The sequence below is a fragment of the Zingiber officinale genome, chromosome 9B (assembly GCF_018446385.1).
Source record: "Zingiber officinale cultivar Zhangliang chromosome 9B, Zo_v1.1, whole genome shotgun sequence".
Lineage (NCBI taxonomy): Eukaryota > Viridiplantae > Streptophyta > Magnoliopsida > Zingiberales > Zingiberaceae > Zingiber > Zingiber officinale.
In genome coordinates, this window is record NC_056003.1 from 16,922,025 (window position 1) to 16,946,709 (window position 24,685).

At 38.2% G+C, this 24,685-nt stretch overlaps 1 protein-coding gene across 2 annotated transcripts; it reads left to right on the top strand.

Moving 5' to 3' along the window:
• The first annotated feature begins 18,556 nt into the window (after window positions 1–18,556).
• On the top strand, window positions 18,557–24,260 carry LOC122024163 (lysine-specific demethylase JMJ706-like). 2 transcript variants are annotated; one of them, XM_042582721.1, is made up of 11 exons: window positions 18,557–18,868; window positions 19,858–20,239; window positions 20,797–20,953; window positions 21,028–21,247; window positions 21,640–21,693; window positions 21,767–21,846; window positions 21,930–22,207; window positions 22,336–22,731; window positions 22,819–23,040; window positions 23,133–23,284; window positions 23,677–24,260. In XM_042582721.1, the coding sequence occupies exons 2-11, from the start codon at window positions 19,981–19,983 to the stop codon at window positions 23,902–23,904; spliced, it is 2,046 nt and encodes a 681-aa protein (XP_042438655.1). In that variant the 5' UTR covers window positions 18,557–18,868; window positions 19,858–19,980; the 3' UTR covers window positions 23,905–24,260. The 2 variants fall into 2 exon arrangements, with proteins under 2 accessions (XP_042438655.1, XP_042438654.1); XM_042582720.1 differs by having other exon boundaries at window positions 18,557–18,861.
• Window positions 24,261–24,685: the final 425 nt, after the last annotated feature.

Consider the following 24,685-nt stretch of genomic DNA (forward strand, 5'->3'; position numbering starts at 1 on the left):
CTTGAGGACGACTTCGCTGGTACACTTGCAAGAGGGTTCACATGATTATAGCGATGCCTTAACAAACAATGATGAAGAAGAAGAAGAAGACACAAAGAGTAGATTAATTATTTCCAAAATTCGGATCCCCTTCTGTTTCTTACTACTATACCTTTATACTGTTGGGATATGCTTGATGCGGGTGCGTGTAGAATACATTTTGTAAATATGTACAGCGGAAAATAAAATAAGAATAATTTATAATTATTATATCATACACACTACACGCATACAGGGATACAACATGCCAAATATGATCGTATAATTAAAATTTTACGGGAAGTAAATTTATGCTAGGTATACCTTACGGATGACCTGTAATAAGAAGTGCATAAATCGTAGTGACGTCGTCGAACCTCGTCTCTATTCATATCCATGCCGAGCTCCTCAAGACAACTCCTTGAGTACAAGCCTCTTCTTTAGAAATTACTAGCCACAAGCGAAGAAGAGAGATCAAGAGGAAGAAGAAAAGAAGCACACAAGGGAGAGTTTTTCTCCCTTGTGGTGGTCACGACAACAAGAAGGATCACCCTCTTGTTGGTGATGGGAGAGAGAGGAGAGAGAGAGGAGGATTGGGTTTTCAAAAGCCAATCGACCAAATAATGAAACTTCTATCTAATTCTCTCCCAATTGCATCTATATATAATCCTCTTTAATGAGTTGGATTAACAAGCCTAAATCCAACCCATTATCCCTTAATAAAAAATTAGCTCATTAACCCTTTAGTTTGGTTCACAACTAAACCAAGTTGGTTCATGACTAATTCATGATTAAACTAAATATGGTTCAACTCTATCATAAGAGATGTAGCCCATCCGCGCTTCCATGATGACAAATATTTTCATATTTGTCTTATTTATGATCCAACAAAATATTTATCTCTTGATATAAGAATCATATTCTTTAACTTGTTTTACGTCTTTTAGAGACTCGTTAGTGCGTGTGACCTAATAGGTTCTCGGTTCATCTTGGACATCCATAATTAACCACTTAATTATAGAATGAGTGACACCTAGTAGTACATCATGATCCGTAATTGGTCAAAAAATCATAGTCAATCTTAGAACTAATTATAAACCTTTCAGTAGTGAGTTATGTCTTATTCCTTTCACTCGCCATATACACACTTGGTTCAGGACATGATCTATGTGTCTGTCCCTACTAGACTAACTATGTTATACCTAGCTCAAGTAATACTTGCTCGTTCTATAGATTTAAAGCACTCGTACATGTATCTAAGAGTCTCGCACTCTTAACATGTGATGCTTAGGTCAAAGATTTTGAGTAATAATTCTAACGAGTGGTCAAAGGGTATGCATCTCCTTGTAAGGAGCGATGAATCTTCTGTGTTATCCAAACATCTTCAGACATTTTGACTTATATCCAATCATCCCGGATCCACACCTCAATGAGGTTCTTGCTTAAGATGTCAAAGTATAAGTCTCCATGACTAAGATGACTTGTATACCTCAAGTCGAACGAAACTTGCACTTGAGCTACAGTAAAAGCTTCATAGATATATCTATATATATAGATAACCATACGAAGTCTTACAGCGAGTCACTCTAATAAACTAGTTACCATAACTAGCATTTACGTTTAACTCTCGACATCCCTAATGTCTCTAACCAGTGAGAAAATAGCTGCTTGGAGAACCAAGGCGTATAACTCATGCTAGTCTTACAGAATTGATAATGTCCGAATGCATCAATTTACCAACTAGAAAAATTTTAATACGTTCATAATTACACATGTAGAGATAATAACTAGTTGTGATCCAATCACAATTTCTCTCATGCTATGAATTGTATTGCGGATATTTAGAAAATGAGTTTAAGACAATCAAACATATAATATGCACTCAAATAGTGAATTTATATTTAGTAAAAATCATAAGACGATTGCCTTAGGAGATCCCTCAAAATCTAACATATACAATTCTCATTGAACCTTTCATCTTCCCTATTTATTACAAGGGAGTTATGAGATCAATTAGTAACTCATTAAATGCAAAAGATTATTTAATGAAGCCTTAATAAATGTGCACAATGTTTACTTTGCCCCTATTATTTGTTCACATTCCTTACGCATTTATGAGTTACTGATGAGCATTTAATGAAAGCGACCCTGATCATTTGATGTATTTGACCATAAGCATCTCGATTGGTGACTCAGTAATGAGTTAATCCTAGTAAGTTGTCACATCCTGCTCGACTAGTCAGGAACTTGTAGGATTGACTTTGGCAGGTGAGTAAGTCAAACCATATTGCTCGGCTCGTTGATCACCCGAGTGGACCTTCGCCTCTCCCTAACCTTAACTTTGATTGTCACCTCACTTGGTATGCTAATCTATTGACGGCACGTGGCACCTCTTGTAGATCATTGACTCCACGTGGTACCTCTTGTGGATCACCACATCATAAGTCCCCTCCTCTAGTATAGTCAAAGGAGGCGTACGACTGACTAACTAGAGATGTAACTAAGTTATAAGCTGATTATCGCTATCGCAGAGAGAGAGAGAGAGAGAGAAAGAGAGAGAGAGAGAGCATATACTTTTATTATTGCAAGAGAATTCGAGAGATTTGGTCATTTATGAGTCGTGGCGCACATTAATAAGGCGTGTCATGATTGGTGACATGTCATTCTTAGTAACCCAATAACCTCACGTTCGAGTCATCATTTACTGAAATGAGGTCACATTACGGTCGTAGTCACATCAAGTGATTTGACCATTGGCGGTTCTAAAGTTTTAATGCAGGCGAGTATACTTTGCATGCTTCTCAAGGTTTATACCATATCCGACGGTGACAAATAAATCCCGCCCTTATAATATTTTCTGATTAGATGATCCTTGTTAAAAAGATCATGCTAATTTAGGATTTTTGAAACCCTTTGTCTTATTCATCATCTGTATTCGAATCCTAGACGACCACAACCTTTGTCTGAATCTTCGCCAATTCTCTTCCTCATTTAAGCCTTTTGTTCTTGTGTAAGCGATCACTCCCTTCCGCTTAATCACTTCTGTTTCATCTTTCTAAGTTCTGGGAGCCAATGGCTTTCATCCTATGGTACAAGACCATGCCATCCTCTACTGGGGAGTTAAGAAGGGAACTTAGACTAGATTATGACATCTCTCCAGATTATATTATTCGAGTGCCTAAAGGGGACCAGGTGGCCTCTATGCTACCCACTGGTTTTACCATATTTTTTTGCAGCTACGTTGAGAGTGGCCTCCACTTCTCTGTCCCCGGGTTCTTCAGTGATGTATGTATGTACTTTGGGATTTTCCTCCATCAATTGGCTCCCAATGCCATTAGAATTCTATGTGGAGTGGTTGTAAATTTCTAATTATATAACATCCCACTTACTTCCACTTTCTTTCACTACTTCTTTCATCCAAAATGAGTTGAGTTAGCGGCCTTTCATTTTATGTCCCGAGCTGCCTGTAAGTTTTTAGAAGGTAACCTTTCATCTCACAAAGGCTAGAAGAGCAAATTTTTTTTATTTGAACCGCCAACCCCTTTCAACTTCTTGACCAACTAGAGAGGAGAGCTCCCAGATCCACCGCCACTCGAGAAATATAAGAAGAATTCTGAGTATGAATGGGCGTTAAAGACTCTAGTTAGTATGCGCTTCAACTTTACAACCATCATACAAAATGAGGGCCTTCTCTACGGAGCTCATTTAAGTCCTAATGCAACCGATCTAGAGAAACCACTCGGTAAGAATTTATTAATCTTCATCTTTTGTGAGGACTAACTTACTTCCCTTTTTTCCTACAGAAGATATAATGTTAGGTGCATCAATGAGCAAGCTCTTGAAGGTCAATCGAGCGGACCTTCAAGCTTTAGCTACACCTAAAGTTTTGTCGGATGCTGGCTGGCACTATTTCAAGCGAGGGCGACCTACCTCCTCACGAACCCTTGGGCCTGGGCCTTGGAATTGCCTCCTTGAGCTGGGAAGCTAGCACTTCCGAGACAGATTTAGAAGTAACTCTGCCTATGGCTGAGCGGGCGGAGGATACTATTTCTTCAGTCACTCAATCTATTGCCGCTCCAGCTCCACACCTGCCCAGCAAAGTGGTCCTATCCCTGATTGACGAGGAGATCGAAGCCTCGAAATCCCCTCTAGGAATTAGAAGAGGTAAGCGCTCCGAGACTCCAAGATGATTGGTTGTTCTGCCTAAGAGACCTCCCTCCCGATCAAGAACAAATATCTCCCCATTAGTTCTACAATTACTCGTTCAGTACCTTCTACTTCAGTGTCGTCGCCTAGCATTCCAGCGAGCCCGAGCGACAACGACCCTACACCCGAGTCAGAAGTGTCTACAAGTCTAGCCTTTCCTTGGGTTCCTCCCAACCCTAGTAATTCAGAAGAGCTAGCGGGGGCCGATATGCTACAATTGTTGAAGACTGGTGATTATGCCAAGTCTTTTGAAAAATAGGGCCTACTAGAAGTTAGTTGTTGCATGAATGGTACCATGCTCAAGGTACACATTTTACACTTGTTGCTGTCACCTTCCTAAGTAAGTCACTAATGTAGATGGAAGTTCTTTGTGTAGCTATGGTTAGAATACATGCACGTCCATAGCTGAATTCCCGTGCTAGTTAAGTAAATCGGTCAACTATTGCAATAAATCACTTATATGGAAGCGTGTATAGAAGCGCCTACCCGAGCGGTTGAAGAAGCTAGTGTAGAAGATACTTGGGAAGGAGAAGAATGTCTCTTTCAATGAAATTTAACTGCTGGGCTCCGTGAGAAGTTGGAACTTTTCTATGCAGAAGTGTTCTCTCTTCAAGCTGATCTAGCTGAATCAACTCCGAGAGAAAAATCTTCATAGTCTCAAATTGTCTCAATAGAGGCTAACCGAGTCGAGCTCTTTTCCTGACTCACTGAACAGGAGGTCCAGATTGCTACCCTAGATAAACAAGTAGTTGGTTTGCAAGGCTAGCTAACACAGGCTAATGGGAAAGTTGCTATCCTTCATGAGCAGATAGCTAACAATATTTAGAGTGAAGTGAAGATGGTGACTCTGCTTGAAGACGCTCAATTGGAGATGACGTCTTATAATGCCCAATAAGAAGAATGGCGAGTGACTTTCAAAGTTGATTTCCTAAAATTTGAGGACTATTCCGATCTGCTAGCTGTTCTTAAAAGACTAAAATAAGACTTTGAAGGGGCTTCCTACTAATTCTCTAAGGCAATATTAGTTCCTCCAGGCACCAACTTAGATTTCCTAGATTTGAAAAAAGTGTGGGAGAAGTTATCTGAGTCTAAAAAGACTCTGTGAGTAGAGTATTTTATAGCTCAGTTAATCTGTGTACAACTCTTTGTCTTTTGCAGCCCTTAGAATTTTTAGGTGTTTTGGAACTCATATAAATCTTTACCTTAACTCATTTGAATTATATAGGTTGGTGTCTCTTCACTTCTATATGTTTGCTGTTCAATAAGAGAGAGGATACCGAATCTCGCCAATAGATTTTTACTGCCATCCTGGGAGTGTAACACTAAAAAAAAATTTATGCCCTGCATAATTCTAGCTTCCGCTTGAGAAGGTTGAACTCTCCTTTTGAGGACGATGACTTTAGTTAACTTCTGCTCGGGAAGGTCGAACCCTCGTATAGAGGATGACTTTGGTTAGCTTCCGCTTGGAAAGGTTAAACCCTCGTATAGACGATGACTTTGGTTAGCTTCCGCTCGAGAAGGTTGAAGCCTCTCTTTTAAGAGGATGACTTTGGTTAGCTCCTGCTTGCGGAGGTTGAAACCTAATATAGAGGATGACTTTGGTTAGCTCCCGCTCGGGAGGTTGAACTTTCTCTTTCAAGAGGATGACTTTGGTTAGCTCCCGCTCGGAAAGGTTGAACCCTCATATAGAGGATGACTTTGGGTAGCTTCCGCTTAGGAAAGTTGAACCCTCTCTTTCAAGAGGATGACTTTGGTTAGCTTCCACTCGGGAAGGTTGAACCCTCTCTTTCAAGAGAATAACTTTGGTTAGCTTCTGGTTGAGAAGGTTGAACCCTCCTTTTAAAGAGGATAACTTCAGTTAGCTTCCACTCAAGAAGGTTGAACCCTCATATAGAGGATGACTTTAGTTAGCTTCTGCTCGGGAAGGTTGAACTCTCGTATAGAGGATGTCCGCAGCAAAAACTGAGCAACTATTTTATTTATCAAACAAGAAGTATGTATATTTTATTTATTTATGAAGGATACAAACTTCAATGACATCTATAAAGCTGCAAATGGTTAGCACTCCAAGGCCAGGTAGCTTTTTTCTATTCAGTTCTTCCAAATAGTAACTCCCGTGCTTAATTTGGTGATAACCCGGTACAAGCCTCCCCATTGTACGTCAAGTTTGTTGACATCCCCGACCGGTTTGACTTTTCACCACACCAAATCTCTTGACATGAGTGAGGAATTACTTTTTTTTCGTACACCTGCTTCATTCTTTGTCTATTTACGATGAGCCGAGCGATAGCTTTTTCTCTAGCTTGTGTAGCTAAGTCGAGATCAATGAGACGTTGCTTGGCATTTTCATCTTCATCATAGTTTTACTGCCGAACTGACTCTTCCCCTACCTCGATCGGTACCACTACTTCTGCACCATAAATCAGATAAAAGAAGTTTTACCAGTGCTTTCTATGGGGATGGTTCAATAAGCCCACAAGATGCTTGGTAGTTATTCGACCCAACTACCCTTTACATGATCTAGCTTTATCTTGAGGTCTCGAATAAATTCATGGTTAACAATTTCTACTTGCCCATTATTTTGAGGATAAGGTATAGAAGTGAAAGCTTGCTGGATACCTAGTCATTCACACCATTCTCGTAACTTACGTCCTTGAAATTGTCGACCATTATTGGATACTAATTTGTGATGAATTCCATATCGACAAGTAATGTTCCGCCATAACACTCTCATAATTACGTTTTCTGTGATTTGGGTGAGAACCTTAGCTTCAACCCACTTAAAGAAATAGTCAACAATAACCAATAGAAATTTTTTCTACCTGGGTCTGGTCGAGAAGGGACCTACTATATCAATTCCCCACTGATCAAATGGATATGATACAGTGGAGGCTTTCAGCTACTCTGTTGGGCGATGTGAGAGTGGCTAATGTTTCTAACAAAGCTCACAAGAGGTTACAAATTTAGCTACGTCTGCCAGCAATGTGGGCCAGTAGTATCTAGTTAATAACACCTTCTGAGCCATTAACCTTCCTCCTGTATGATTTCCACTAATGTCTTTATGGATTTTCCTCATGGCAATTTATGTCATCAGGTCCAAGGCATTTAAGCGAAGGACTAGCGAAGGCTCGGCGATATAAATTTTCCCCAATTATGGTAAACCAGGTAGCTCTTCTCTTAAGTAGTTGAGCTTCAGCTGAGTCGATTGGTAATGTCCCATTCTGAAGGAAGGAAATCATAGGATTTCACCAATCTTTCACTTGTTCAACGACATTACTTAGTTGAGCTATGTATAAAGTATGAGAGCTCAGACTATCCAACATCCACGAGACTAAAGCACTTTTCATCTTTGCTAGCTCATCTTCTTTCATATTTTCTGCTCGAGATATCTTTTGAAGGCTTACTTCTTGGAAGTTAGTTTTTAATTACTTAAATACCTCCATGTATCTTTTCAACTGCTCATTCCAGACTTTAAAGGGACTGTCTAACTGTTGCGCCACGAGTTGTGAGTCAGAATATATAATAACTCGAGTGGCTCCTACTCTTCTTACTGCTGGAGAACAGATAATAGAGTCTTATATTCAGCCTCATTATTAGATGCTCGAAAGTTAAGCCGAACGACCAATTGTATAACATCTCCCTGAGGTAAAATTAATAAAACTCCTACTCCGCTAGCCAACTGGTTGGAGGAGTCATCCACATATACCTTCTAAGTCTCTTCAACATTTGGCCTGGATGCTTCCGCCATAAAGTCTGTCAAAGCTTGAGCTTTAATGATCGTTCGGGATTGATAGTGAATGTCATATTCTCCTAGCTCAATTGTCCATTTTACAAGCTGTCTAGAAACTTTAGGTTTAATAAGAACTCGACCAAGCTGGATATTTGTGAGAATAATAATGTGATGACATAGAAAATATGACCTTAATCTCCTAGCGGTTAAGACTAGTTCCAATGCCAGCTTCTCCAAAAGAGAATATCTCATTTTTGCATTCTTCAATAAATGATTATAAAAATATATAGGGCATTGAATGGTACCTTCCTCCTGTAGCAAGACTGAGCTGATTGCCCGCTCGGTCGCAGACAAGTATAGAAATAATGTTTCGCCTATCATTGGTTTGGATATCGCAAGTAATCTAATAAGATATTCCTTGTGCTCGCTGAAGGCCTGATCACATCTAGCATCCCACTTAAACTTTGAAGCCCTTTGAAGTATTTTAAAAAAGGGCAGACTCCGATCGGTCGTTAGGGATATAAACCTTAATAGAGCGTTTATTCGGCCCAGTAGTCCCTGGGTCTCCTGAAGGTTCTAAGGAGGAGCCATCCATTGTAGAGCCTCCACTTTGTCAGGGTTAGCCCCGGTTCCCCACTCGATCACTATATATCCTAGGAAGCACTCACTTTTTAGTCCGAAGACACACTTCTTTGGATTTAGTTTAAGTCCATGTTGTCTCAAAGTGTTATAAGTTTCTTGAATATCAGTGAGTCTCGAAAATTGATACAGACTCATCATTTACCACTCAGCTTTGAGACTAATACTACATTTGCAAGTCAGGTCGGGAATTGCACCTCTCTTACATATCTTGCCTCCATGAGTTAATCAACCTCTGCTTGTATAATTTGATTCTTTTCTGCACTGAAATATCTTTTTCTCTATTTGACTGATCAAGAATAACAATACATTTAACTTATGTACTACCAGATCGGGAGAAAGACTCTTGACTTCTTTTGGTGACTAGGTAAAGACATCATAATTTTTCTTCAAATAGTCAATTAATTGCTATTTCAATCCCAGCTCCATATCAGTGGATATTGTTAGGACCCTTGGCGACAAGCTTGAGGGAGTAGTTGCCTAAAAAAGAAAATAATATCTTTCTTGTTTTTTCAACTCTAATTAAAAGCAACAATAATGATAAATTAAAATAATGACTAGAAAGAAGAGGTACAAGGTTTACTTGGTTATAACCTAGATGGTTGTTAATCTAAGGCAAGTGAAAGTGCAATAAAAATCTCCTTTGTTGAAGGTGGAGAAGCCTCTTATACTCGTTGAAAGACTCAGACAGTTGCTAGGAAATGATTACAAGAGTTGATATATATTTCATAGATCCAGGGGTCTTTTTATAGCCCCTAGGAACTTTATCCGATGCTAGAAGGCGCCTCCAACAAGGTAAGTACAGATAAAACTTATCCTCTTGCAATGGCAGAATTTGCCTGGTTGAAGGCATCTTCTATAGGATTAGAAGGCACCTTCGTACTGTTCATCGAAGGTACCTTCCAGCCAAGGAAGGCGGCTTCCACAGTGAAGGTGAGGAGGCGTGCGGAGGCGCCTTCAACTCCCTTTGAAGGCACCTCCAGCAATATTTCCAACCTTATTTTTGCTCTTCTGCTGCTCCGATCGCCTAGGTGATCGCGACCATCCTGGATAAGGCTCACCCAAATCTATTTCCCGATTTTCTCCTCGAGCAGGCTTCCACTTCGACTTCTCGTCTCTCGGAACGTCGTGCATGTCCTCGTCCACTGGTATACTCTTCCGCAGCACCTCGTACCTCGGATGCACCGACCCCGTCAGCTCCCTTCCCATGCCATCCTTCTCACTAGCTGCATCTTCTATTCAACTTCTTGTGTTCCTAATCTCTTGCACACTCAGACACAAGGATCAAACATAACAAGACCTAACTTAACCTGGTTGATCACATCAAAATGACCACGGGATTCCAACAATCTCCCCCTTTTTTATGTGCATCAACGTAGGTTCAAGTTAGGGTAAAAATAATGCAATAAAAGTATTGTAAAGAAATTACAATAATAACATTTTAGGATTATTAAGTATAATATTGCAAAATTCAAAATTTAATAATGTTGTAAAATTCAAAATTTTAAAATCTCCCTCTAAAATCTCCCCCTAAACTTGTATCTATTCCTCCCCCTTTAATCACATAAAAAAAAAGGAAAATAATATAAAAAGTTAGAAAGTTTGAAATAAATTTTAGGGGACTAAAAAAAATTCAATAAAGTCATACTTTGTATTTGACAAGAAAGAGTTTTAAAGAAAACATTTTGTCAATTCTAAAAACTTGACTAATCCTTAAAAAGTTTTAAAATTTGTTAAATGATTATAACAGTAAATCATTTAACAGTTAGTCAATTAAATATTAAATTCAATAATTGGCTTCCAAGTTATGGCGAGACACTAGACCTTCTTGGATATTGAACAACAATCACTTTCTCAGACAAAGTATTTTAAAGAAATTAATATTTAATTTCCTTTCTGATATTTTAATCCTGTTTTAAAAATGTTAGTCTAAGCATGACTTTGGAATCCAATATAGGTTCCTATCTACTGGATTAATAAATTTTTTTAGAGATATATAACTTCTGGGGATCTTTCTAATTTGACCCATGTAAAATCGTAAATACCAGTTTATCCTATCATGATTTCTAATTTTCAATTTTTGAAAGTTAATTAATTTCAAATATGCATGTTCTTTTTCCAAAGTTTTGATTTGCATTTTCAATTTATCATTTTCTAGTTTTAAACTATCTAATTGTCTTTTTAAATCAATGTTCTCTTTTTCTAATTTTACCAAATCCTTGGAAAGAATCTTAATGAAATTAAATGACTACTTGGGAGATAGTGCATATAACTCACTTACCTCATGTTCTGATGATTCCCCTTCATCGCAACTTTCTTATGATGATTCTTTCCCTTCATCGATGCTTATTTCTGAGCTGCTTTCATCTTCTTCTTGGTGGTCGCGTGACTAGTAGGGCTAGTCCGGAGAATGCCTCAATCTCAAACTTAGAAGATGATGATTCATCCCATATGACCTTTAAGTTCTTGTGTTTTGATCTGTTGCTCTTGTCTTTCTCCTTCTTCTTTAGTTTAGGGCATTCATCTTTGATGTGCCCTTCCTCTTGGTAATTATAGCATCAAACCTTTCTTGTACTGCAAAGGTGCTTCTTTGCTTGTAACTTATTAAATTTAATGTATTTACTAACTTTTCTTACCATTAGAGCTACTTTGTCTCCATCAATTGACTCGTCAGAGTCTAAATCGACTATTTTGCCTTTAGGGCAATGTTCTGGCTCGGTCCTTTTTTTTCCCTACACACCAAGATTCGTGTAATTCAAAAGTGGAGAAATTCTTTTCTAAAGTACTCACCTCGAGATCTTTGGAGATATAGTAGGAGTCTACTATAGATGTCCATTCCGGTGTTTTCGGTAATGCATTTAAAGCATACCTTAGTGTGTCCCAATTAGTTACCGTTTCTCCAAGGTTTGTTAGGCTGGTGATTAACTCCTTGATTTTTCCATGTAGTTAAACAATCGATTCGCCTTCTTCCATTCAGAGATTGCTGATTTGGTTCCGGAGTAGATCCCGTTTTGTGAGTTTAGCTTCGGATGTACCTTCATGTAGTTCTAGAACTTCTCTCAAAATTCCTTTGCTGATTCGTAGGCGCCGATTCTGTTGACTTCTTGCGAAGGTAGCACGCTCAGTAGATAGAATTTGGCTCGTCCATTTATCACGAAATCTGCATGCTCCTTTTTTATTCATTGATACTCCTCTTTGTCTTTCGATGCTACAAATCCATATTTTAATATTAACAATAAATCAAAATCGATTTTAAAAAATACCTTCATGCGTTTCTTCCAAGATGCAAATTCTCCCTCGAATTTTGGTGGATAGATTATCGGTTCGACCATCGTTTTGGTGCTTCAGTCAGCGGTTAGTCCTTCTGAGGTGATTGGACTTTGATACCACTTATTAGGACCCTTGGAAGCTGACTTGAAGGAGTGAATTTCCTGGAAAAAAAAATAATATCTTTCCCGTTCTTTTTAACTCTAATTAAAAGCAACAATAATGATAAATTAAACTAACGACTAGAAAGAAGAGGCACAAGGTTTACTTGGTTACAACCTAGATGGTTGTTAATCCAAAGCAAGTGAAAGCGTAATAGAAATCTCCTTCGTTAAAGGCGGAGAAACATTTTATACTCATTGAAAGACTCAGACAGTTGCTAGGAAATGATTGCAAGAGTTGATATATATTATCTAAGTCCAGGGGTCTTTTTATAGCTCATGAGAAACTTTATCCGATGCTGGAAGGCTCCTACAGCAAGGTAAGTACGGACAAAACCTTATCCTCTTGCAATGGCAGAATTTGCCTGGTCAAAGGTGCCTTCCATAGGGTTGGAAGGTGCCTTCATACTGTTTATCGAAGGAGCCTTCCAGCCATGGAAGACGCCTTCCATAGTGAAGGTGCGGAGGCACATGGAGGCACGCGGAGGCGCCTTCAACTCCCTTTGAAGGCGCCTCCAGCAGTATTTCCAGCCTTCTTTTTGCTCTTTTGCTGCTCCGATCGCCTGGGTGATCGTAGTCATCTGGGATAGGGCTCACCTGAACCTATTTTCCGGTCTTCTCCTCGAGCTAGCAGGCTTCTGCTTCAGCTTCTCATCCCTCGGAACATCGCGTATGTCCTTCTCATCCATCGGTGTACTCTTCCGCAACATCTCGTTCCTCAGATGCACCGAATCCATCGGCTCCCTTCCCATGCCATCCTTCTCGCTAGCTGAGTCTTTTGCTCGATTTCTTGTATTCCTAAGCTCCTACACACTTAGACACAAGGATCAAATATAACAAAACCTAACTTAACCTAATTGATCACATCAAAATGACCATGGCATTCCAGCAGATATTCTTGTAACTCCGTCCTCCCGCTTGGGATGTATATAGATTTCTTCTTGTTCTTCTTCCTCTGGGCGATGTGGCTTTTCTTCCTTATCTAGCAGAAGTAATAGAAAATTTTGAGATATTTGTAAAGTCTCTAGGATTCTTCAAGTCTTCCGTGACTCAAGCCGAATGTCAACGTAGCATTTCTGAGATGCTAGATGATCTCCTCTTACTTCATCTACTTAGTCATCAACTAGAAACTTGATCTTTTGGTGGTAGGTGGAGATGACGGCTTGGAAAGCACCAATGTTGACCTCCCTAAGATAATATTATACAAGGAGGCAGTATTGACTACCATGAATAGTATGCTTCTAGTCCTTTCCAGATCTTGAGCGGCGTTCCCTATTGACAGAGGAAGAGAGATCATGCCGAGCAATTGGACTTGGTGTCCTATGAACCCGATTAGTGGAATAGTCAATGACCTTAGTTCTTTATCATCAATTTGCATCTGGTCGATAGCTTTTTTGAAGATGATATTCACAGAGCTTCCTGTATCCATAAATATCAGTCTGACAGAGTAATATGCAATTAAAGCTTCTATTACCAGAGTATCCTCATGTAGTGTCTCAACTCCTTCTAGATCTTTTGGCCTGAAGTTGATAGAAGGGTCAACTTTCCGTTCGCAAATAGTCCCTATTGAATGGACCTCTAGCCATCAAGCATGGGCTTTTCTGACTCGGTTTAAATCATCATCAATTGGTCCTCCTGAGATGATACCTATAAGGTCTTTCACGAGCTCCCGAGCAATTGCTTTCCCCTTTTCTTGCCTCCTTCGTTCATCTTCGGAGGATGGAGAGGCTTCTCTTGGTCATTTTGAAAGCTCATACTCGGGTTGTTCCTTTTATGTTGATCAGCTATCATTCTTGCTGGGTTGGGTAGATAAGGCGGTAACTTGCTGTGCATTCCTCTGCTATGTCTAAGCAGCTGCTTGTTTCTGCTGGCTCTTATAGGTATAACAGTCTTTAGTGGCATGACTACGAGATTGATGATAAGTGCAAAAACATTCTTGTCTTGGAGCTGGAGGAGCTACCGCTATTTCCTTAATGGCTCCTCCTTCTCGATAATCCTTGGCTTTGAATGAGTAAGCTTCTTTGGCCTTCAACGGGAGAGGAGGTGCCTTTCGTTTTGGTTGATCATCCTCTTGATTCGATGCTATGGGATCTTTCCTTCAAGTCAGTTGAACTTCTTCCACATTTACATATTTGACAGAGCGACCAAGTAGATCATCAAAACTAACTGGAGGTATTCTCACAAGAGATATGAAAAAATCTCCTTCCAGAAGGCCCTATGAGAAAGCACTCATCAGTATCTTTGAGATGGTTGAGGGAACATCCTATGTCATCCTATTAAACCTCTGAATATAGTATTTCAACATCTTCTTTGGCTTCTATTTTAATTCAAAGAGGTTCATGGAGGTTTTATGATACCTCCTACTACTAGCAAAGTGATGTAGGAATATAATCCAAAATTCTTCAAACGAGTAAATGGAATTTGATGGGAGTCGAGAGAACCATCTTTGTGTTGGTCCTGCGAGAGTAGTTAAGAATACTCTACATTTTATCCCTTCTGAGTATTATATTGATGCAACAATGTCATATTCTCATACTTGCAGATATAGTCTTAAGGATTGGTTGAGCCATTGTATTCCCCTGTTGTCGATAATGACAAGGCAATGAATCTATGAGGATATCTGCGCTTAATGAACAAACCCTCGAAGTCATTGTTTTTTTTTTTTTGGTAACAATCATTACTGAACAAGGACAGGTGGAGGAGCATTTCCAATTGATGATTTAGCAAATTGGGCTCGTTCAGTATTCCTGACTTGAGGATGCCTGGTGCCTTTAGTGCGCCTCACCGTGGGTTGAGATAGACGAGGTTGCTCCAACTGCATAGCAGGCAAGGCTCCATGAGGGAGGTGATGAGCCTGCTCTTGCAATATTATCACTAGCAGGGGTTGCTCCTGACTTGTTGACTGCTGTTATACCTGGTTTACTACATGTTGTTCTAAAGCATCTTTTACAACATCTGTTACAATCTTTGCTAACTCTTCCTGCGTCAGAGTAATATTGTCGATGTCTCCCATGAGTCTCGGTTCAGGTAAATATTGTTCCCACAGACTGCGCCAATTTGATCTTGCTCCGAGAAACACGAGGATGACTTCGCCAATACGCTTGCAAGAGAGTTCACATGATTACAGTGATGCCTCAACAAGCAATGATGGAAAAGAAGAAGAAGACACAAAGAGTAGATTAATTATTTCCAAAATTTGAATCCCCTTCTGTTTCTTACTACTATACCTTTATACAATTCTCATCGAACCTTTCATCTTCCCCATTTATTACAAGGGAGTTATGGGATTAATTAGTAACTCATTAAATGCAAGAGATTATTTAATGAAGTCGTAATAAATGTGCACAATGTTTATATTGCCTCTTCTATTTATTCACATTCCTTATGTATTTATGAGTTAATGATGAACATTTAATGAAAGTCCCCTCATCATTTAATGTATTTGACCATAAGTATCCCAATCGACGACTCAGCAACAAGTTAATCATAGTAAATTGTCACATCCCGCTCGGCTAGTCAGGAATTTGTAGGACTGACTCTGGCAGGTGAGTAAGTAGAACTGTACCACTCGACTCGTTAATCACCCAAGCGGATCTTCGTCTCTCCTTGATCTTGACTTTAACTATCACCTCACTTGGTATACTGACCTATTGATGCCACGTGGCACCTCTTGTGGATCATTGACTCCACGTGGCATCTCTTGTGAATCGTCACATCAACAATGATTTTAGAAATCTAAAGATTCATCAAGACCTCTCAATCCACATGCTTGCAAACTAAGCCAGTGGACACTCTCAATTGTTGTTGCAAGTCTTAATCAATTCTTTTCAAAAAATTCATGATTCATAACGGTTAAAAATATAATCAAAGTTTCACATTAAAAATAAATGAAAATGATCATAGGTTTATAAGATAAAAGATATCTCAATTGGTAGATATCTTTTGGGTAGAGCTCAAAAATAAATGCATGAAGGCTTAAGTCCAAAGTGGATAATATATCATATTATTATGGAGATTTGTAAATTCTTTCATTGGTCCAATAATAACTTTATCTATATGTCGAATTACATTCATCACAACATCAAGTTAGAACTTCCCATATGAGACAAAAAGGTACACTTGACTTCATCATTAACATGTTTCCAATGTTATGCTCCACTTAATTTAAAAAGATAGCATGAAAAATAAAATACTACATCTTTGGGGAGTACTTCATCAATGTAACTCTTTGAGATTTAGAAGGGGGTTTGAATTCCTTATTAGGAATGAATGTATTATAGATTTGATCCTCTTCCGATGATGAAAAATTATCAATTCATAGTTTAAAGAATAATATAATATTATTTTTCTCTCTCTTGATTTGATTTTAAAATAACTTAATACAAATACATTTTAACATTATCAATTACGTAGAATCTCATAAACCCTAAATACGATTTCAAATATAATTTTTTTTTATATTCAACAGAAAAAGTGGTTGCTAAAAGCTCAATATTTATTGAATTAAAAAATACTAAAAATATTTATAATTATGTTCTTCAATATTTCACACAAAAATAATTTACATTAGAAAAATTTTAGAGGGGTTTCGGCTAGTTTAAAAACACAGAAGAACAATATTAGTAAAAAAAAATAGAAATGCGTTGTCCCTTTGTGCAAAACATAACCACGCATTACAAATTAAAGGTTTAGCAATACATCTAATAAAAAATTCTTCAATTAACTCCAACAATATAATAAAAACTTCGATTAGACATGCATTTTAATCATATAATTAAATGAAGAATGTATTTGTTAGGTATGCATGCATTTCAATTAACTGTGATAGAAAAGAAATTAAGAATCCAATCCACAGCTAATCTTGAGATCGATGAAGGCAAAATCATACACATTTTAACTGAAAATTAAAATAGAGCACTTACAATAGTTACACAGCAGTAGAAATTACGGAACAATTTTGAAAGAAAAACGAGTGATCAGGAGAGCAATCGCAATTCACAGGAACAATCACAAAATCGACACAGCAATCACAGAAGAAGTTGAGTTGAGCGAAGCAATCACTTATTAATAATAACGAAAGAGAAATCCTATTGTTGTTAAATTATGCAAAGATATAATGAAATACATTTTGTAAAGAACAAAAGGTAAAATCATACCTACAAGTAGAAATTATTTTGCATGACATGGAATAGGAAATGATGAAAGGTCAGATCATTACAATAAAATAAAAGGACGCAGATAAATTTTTATTTTAATTATAAGACGTAGAAGAATGAGAATAGACACCATAAAAAATTGTTTAAGTAAAATACCAGTTGTGTTATTGTAATATGAAATTCATGAGATATTTGTTTTTTTTTTAACTTTAATGGGTGGTTATATCAAACACAGAAACAGTTTGAAGTTTTTACAATAGTTTATCTATCATAAGAAAAAAAAAGAAGACACTGTATCTCTGTGAGCAAATGTCTTTCAATATCATTGCAAGAATTAACAGTCAGACTGACAGCGATCGCTTACAACAATTGTATTTCACAGAAAAGAAAACTCGGGAAACAATCAAGAGAGTAATCGTGGAGCGCAACAGTGGCAGAAGAGAAAAAGTGGGATCGATTATCGGATTGCTCTTGTAAAAGAAGGAGTCAGCGGATGAAGAGCAAGAAGAATTGAAGAAATTGAGCAGGTGAGGAGGAAGAAAAAATTGGATGGATGAGAAAAAGAGGGAGGAAGTCCCTGATTTTTCTCAAGAGATTGTTTTAACGGGTAAGGTGAGAGGGATTAATTTCCACAGGACTTGAAAATTAACTTATTTACATCGTCTTTCGGGCTTATCTAATGCCTTTGACTAAACCCCACTTGATTTAAGTATTTAATTTGACGAGGTTCTGGGCGTTGACCGATTCCAATCATTTGACTTTGAAGTTTCTTACGGCTTCCATACGCGAGCAATGATTTACGGGCGGCTCACGAAAGTTTCTCATGGATGATTTTCCAAAGTGTCGAAGAAGAAAAGGCCACACAGTTCGACCCGAAATTGAAGTTTGACCGGAAAGTTGGACCGGATTCGCCGACAAGTCGCCTCCCGTCCCACCAGTTCGGCCGCCTCCCCATTTAAAGTAAAAGTCGTCGTCAAAAAAATCCCCGCGTGAATAAATGTAAATCCGTGAATTTAACGGTTGAGGAGGGCGTTTCTAGAAAACCGGCAGCCACAAGGGGCACAGAACTCGACGACAGGCAACCGTTCATGTCGGCCGATGGCCACGTGTCGCTCGGTCTTCTTCGAGGGAGTTACCGTTTTCGTCTACCGCCAAAATTCTTATTAAAATGCCACTTATTATAATCTCCTTCTGATTACTGTTTTTTAAAAAATCCTTTAAATTTCATAAACTATTAAAATACATCTAATAATAGGGATCGATCGGTGAATTGTCCAAAATGCAGGGGCAAACGTGTAATGTTGAAAATAAAATCGCATTGACGCGGTTTCGTTTAGATTTGGTAATGAATAAAATGGCATTTTGGAGAAAATATTGTTTTAAATACGAGTCTCTTTTACTTTCACGGTTTTCTAACAATTCTCTAGTTTTCTCTCGTCTCCTCGCCTCCTCCGCTCGCCGGGAAAACTTCTCCTTCTCGCCGGCAAATCCGCTGCCTCTCGCGGGCTGTTGCCTCTCGTGCTTTGCTTCGTCCCTCGCCTCGGTCTGTTTTCTTGACAAAAAGGACTTGAATCCGCGCTTGGCTTCTCTTTTGGCCGTATCGAGGGGGGTTTTGGCCTTTGCTTCTCTGATTCAGCGGAGGACGGCGGAGGTGTCAACAAGAACGCTAGATCAGTATGGGATGGTAAGCGGTGAGGATTTTGTAGTTCCCTCCATATTCTATCTCTGTCGTAATTTGACGGCGCATTGTTGATGCCTCATTTCCCCCCTTTTCGTCTCGGCTGGCAAATTGGCCGTGATTTTGTTTTTTTTTTTTCTTGTATAAGCAATTAATTGATAATTGTGGGGTTATTGTTTAATTAACCGCCTAGTTTACTGTCCTCGCGTACGTTGTGCCCCGAATCTTAGGCAATATGTAAGAGGAATATGTTTTCCAGCCTTTTCTAACAGGGTAGGACTAGCAGTTGGAGATAGTCAACATTGTGCTTGCACTGACTGCCCTCTTTTCCATGACTTGCACTCATGCAAGTTGTCACCGCAGATTATCATTGAGGAAGTCACTGCAGATTATCATTGAGGATTTGAACTGAAAAAAAGGCTTGATTTTTATTTCAAAAAAAAATCTGGATGTTTATATCAAAACGTTTCTGGTTGATAAATATAGACGGGAATGGAAAGTGGAGAGGTCAATTTTGCACCACATTTTTCTTTCAAGCTTAATTCCAACTTGACAGTTTATACTCGTTCTACGATGGAAGTATATTAACACACCTCTATATTTCCTTAATTATATTGCGAAATCTTTGTTGGGAAATGATGATCTGAGGACGATATAGTTTGGTTCCAAATGCATCCGTTCTTCTCTCCTTTGATTCGTAAAAGATATGCACTTTCTTATGTTGGATGATTTATAGTTATTTTGATACTTAACCTTTTCTAAATGCAATTATTATTTGATGTGACATGATACAAAACTCATGATACTTCAAAACTTTTGTAAAGGTAAATGTCTTTTTTTTTTGGTTAAAAACGGTTACTATATTTGATGAAACATGACACACAGCTAACTAGTGATGTTGTTTCTTTTATATATACTAAGTTCTCACCTGCCAAATAATTTTTTTTGGTAATGCTTATGCTTGAGTTTTTGTTTCATATTGTTTGAATGCATATCAAACAGGTGGAAGGAAGGGCTTGCTTGTCTATAGAGGCTAGTAATCAGTTAAAAATACTGAAGCAGAAAAAACTTGAGTTTTATAAAGAGACCAAAGCAGTACAAGGAACTGTCAATGCTACAAGTGCAATGTCTAGAAGTGGAGGTGATGCTTTAAAAACTCCAGCATTCTGGTGTTCTAGATTTCATGGGAATGTCAGTGAATTGACTCCTGTCAGTGGATCCACAAAGGGTGCTTTTTCCAAGCATCCAGTGAAAAAGTTTGAAACATGGGACTTGCAATGGATTGAAAAGGTCCCAGAATGTCCAGTCTTTTGCCCCTCAGTTGAGGAGTTCAAGAATCCACTTGATTATCTTCAACAGATTGCTCCTAGTGCTTCAAAATATGGTATGATGTGATGATTTTCCTTGAACTGTATTGACCATTCCATTTAATATATTCTTTCAATGCTCATGACCATCCAATTCCTTCAGAAGAATGTAGAAATGATTATCGATTTTTTGGTTGTACCATGTTTAATGACAATGTCCTGGAACATGAAACCCTTAGTAGATAACAAAATTGTTTTTTTTTTCATGAAGAGTATGTCTTTCTTTAACTTGATAACTGTTCCATAATTTGCAAATGTGCTGTATAACTTTTTTTTTTATTGGAAAAGAGATGTACTGATTTCATTTTGAAGTATTATGGATTCCAAATATACAAGTAGCCATGATACACTGACTATAAAACTTTATTGATAGCTTTTAAAATGCGATCATATAATTGTAATCCCTTAGGCATTCATCAAGTACTTGTCCAGTTTGCACAACGTATCCATCTCTTTATTCAATGTTTCTAGGAAACAAGCTCATCTTATTTGTCATGAAATACTTAGGTTCATAGATTTTCCAATATGTTTAATATCTTGTTTTCATCTTATTAATTGTATTCATATGATTCAGGCATATGCAAAATTGTCTCTCCCTTAAGTGCTTCAGTTCCTGCTGGTGTTGTCTTGATGAAAGAATTAGCTGGGTTCAAGTTCACTACCAGGGTACAACCTCTCCGTCTTGCTGAGTGGTCTGCAGATGACATGGTCACCTTCTTCATGAGTGGAAGGTCTGTGATCTGATCATATTTAGTCCCTGATTTTTTCCTATATTGCATATATATTAATGGTTGATGAGTTTCAGAGCGTATACATTTCGGGATTTTGAGAAGATGGCAAACAAAGAATTTTCTCGAAGATTTTCTAGCACTGGATGTCTCCCAGCTAAGTTTATTGAGGAGCAATTTTGGCATGAAATTGCATTTGGAAAGACAGAAATGGTTGAGTATGCTTGTGATGTTGATGGAAGTGCCTTCTCGTCCTCTCCTAAAGATCAACTTGGACAGAGCAATTGGAACTTGAAGGTGATACTCTCTCTCTCTTTCATGTGTAGATCCTTCCCAAAAATTAGCCTAATTGCAATATACATGCCAGATTGTCCTTTTTTTTTTTAAAAAAAAAATTTGATTATTTTTATCCCCCAACATGGATCATGAATTTTGTTAGACTATTATTCACCATTTAATATAACTTGTGCTAAGTGAAAATGATTTTATAAAATGAGAAACCACTTATTCAACCTTAGATAACCTGCTATTATCTGCAATTTATGCCCAAAGAATTCTCTTAAAACTCTCAAGTATTCATCTTACTGAATCATGAGATGAACTCTCTTGAATCCTAGATGCAATGTTTTTTTCACTCATGGGTTGATTGACCCGTTGTGCTGATTCAAACATATTTTTTTTCCTTCCAGAAAATTGCTTGTCTGTCAAAGTCTATACTACGACATCTTGTTAAACCAGTTCCTGTAAGTATCTATCTACATGACAGTTTGGTTCTTCTCTTTGCTCTTGGTTTTTGAATCTACTGCTCCATTGCAGGGAGTAACAGACCCCATGCTTTACATTGGGATGCTTTTTAGTATGTTTGCTTGGCATGTAGAAGATCACTATCTGTACAGGTATGAACTGTAATGTCCATGTTAGTTTTCTCTTTCTCATAGAATGAAATAGTTTTAACTGTGTTGTGGCTTTATCCTTTTAGCATTAGTTACCATCACTGTGGGGCTTCTAAAACATGGTATGGAATCCCTGGCTATGCTGCTGCAGACTTTGAAAAGGTGGTGCAGAATCATGTATACGGTTCTGGTATTTTGCAAGGTGAAAGAGAAGATGTGGCTTTTGATTTACTTCTCGGGAAGACCACGATGTTTCCACCAAATATTCTATTAGAACATAATGTCCCTGTTTATAAAGCTGTACAAAAACCTGGAGAATACATTGTCACCTTTCCTAGGGCTTATCATGCAGGATTCAGTCATGGTGAGTAATTTTTCTCCTTTTCTCTATTTAAGATTTCTCGCTTTTATGATTTACATGATACTTCTCCATGTCACTATTATAGTTTAAAGTTTCTAAAGAAGATTCTTTCCCTTTAATTCCCTCTCTAGGATTCAATTGTGGTGAGGCAGTGAACTTCGCAATTGGTGATTGGTTTCCATTTGGTGAAATGGCTAGCCAACGTTATGCAGTTCTGAACCGAATGCCATTGCTACCTCATGAGGAACTCCTATGTGGGGAAGCACTTTTTCTTTCCAACAAATTATCAGATTTAGCTTGTAAAAATGGGGTCCCTTCAATTGAAGAGTCTATAACACAACGGAAAGTCAAACTTTCTTTTGTACACTTAATGCGCTTCCAACACCGTGCTCGGTGGTCGCTGATGAAGTTAGGAGCCCAGACATGCATTAAGTCTGATAATGTACCTTGTGGAATATGCAAACGTGATTGCTATGTTTCTCATGTTATATGTAATTGCAGCAAGGATCCGATATGTTTCCGCCATGGTATAGTATTATTCTGGCACCAGGATTTTTCTATTCTGTGTTACATTCTTCAGTATAATTTACTTATTTGATCACCGTTTTCTAAAGAGGGAGAGCTCAGAAACTGCTGTTGCAAAAACAACCGGATTGTATTTCATAGAGGGAACATTATGGAATTGGAAGCTCTATCAAGAACATTTGAGAAAGAGGACATATCCAATGAAATTCAAAATCCGGAACACCAAGGCAGCCATTTTTATCTTTCATCAAGGTCATTCTATGGGGTTGAAGATGATGGCTATTCTCCTTATTGTGCTATAAAAGTTGAAGGTACATGGCAAACCTGATATGCGAGAAAAAGCATTCCATGAATCCAGTTTATTCATGTCAATTTACAGATCTAATTTCCGATATATTTGCAGTTAACTCCGAGTCTTGTTCTCCTGAAACTTCCACTAAACAAGATGGTGATGATTCTGACTCTGAAATATTCAGAGTCAAGCGAAGACCTTCCATCAAATTGCAGAAAAGATCCATTGATGATACATTTTGCTCTGATTACCAAGGTCACCAGGTATTTAAATTGTTTCACAATACTCTTGTCCTAACATTATGTAATATATTTTGATCATCAGCATTACATATTTCTGAACTCCATGTCTCTATCTTGTTTTTTTGGCACAAACATACAACTATTAAGTGTTTTTCTCACTTCAATGGCGGTTCATTTGATCACGTGCACATGAAAAACAAAATATTTTGGGAAGTTTCTAGCAATTAAAATGAGCTAATTTTCAATTGGAACTTTGATATGGTCTCACTAGTCTCCAAAACAAAAAATGATTTATGTTTAACGTGATTAGATTGTGATTAGTTTGCCTCTTTATTCTATCTGTTACACTTGATCTCCTTTGGATTTTTGGGGTTTGACTTAATCTCATGTTGCATGGCCATGTGAATTTGCAGGGCCAAAGACGGTTGAAGAAACTTTGCCTAAAAGGAAGGCATCTTGATATAGCAGATGGCCCTAATTCAATCAATCATCATCAAAAGAATCGCAAACCTTCTTTAAGCCGGGCGTACCGAGGGAAGGCACCAGAGTCATCCAAATTCGGCAGGGATTATTCATCAGACAGTGTTGTGAAGGTAAAATTGAACCAGAACAAGCGAGCCGCTAGTCCCTTCTTTTACTAATAGGCATGCTTTCCAAAGAACTCAGATACCAACGAAGCTCTCTGAGAAAGCAAAGGCTCAACCAACAGGGTTTTAGTGAATTAACAGGTAGAAGTAGAACAGAACAACTCACATCGACGATTCTTTGTGCTGAAGGCGCCCAAAAGCCAAGTGCCGGCACGGATTCATTTTTTTTTCCATCACCTGTTTAATTTCCTTGTGCTCGTGATGGTCAAATTAGCTGCATACTTGTCGTAGGATTAGAAACGCTCATTCTGCTAATTTATCCACCCATTTACTTTATTCTTTATGTACTGTAACAGCAGTTACGCCGGATTGCATTTTTTGAATAGATACATGGTTGGATTATGTATCCAGTGATCGGACTAGTTACACTTTAGACCTTCTTGATAAGGGGACAAAATTGTCATATGAAGTTCAAGACTGTTTTGAGCAACATCAACGACAGTCTGAGGATCACCATCTCATCAAGAAGGAGAGCAAGACAGCTACGTTTGTTTATGCCTGTGATGAAGGGATACCATTGAAATTTGTCACTGTCAATCATGTCAGATATAGACCAGTCAGGACGGGGCCCTCTAAGTTCATCAATGCCCCTCCTTCCTTCACAATTGTCTCAGCATCCTTGAAACTCAGAGAGAGAATTCATGCGGTATTTCATTTTTCATGCTCACCTCAGCCCCTCCTATTTTCAGAGGCCCGCCAAAGGCACTGGCGGTATCTATCTATCGCATTATCCCTCATTTCAACAAGCCAAATCGAGATCGAGTGGGAAAGCAAA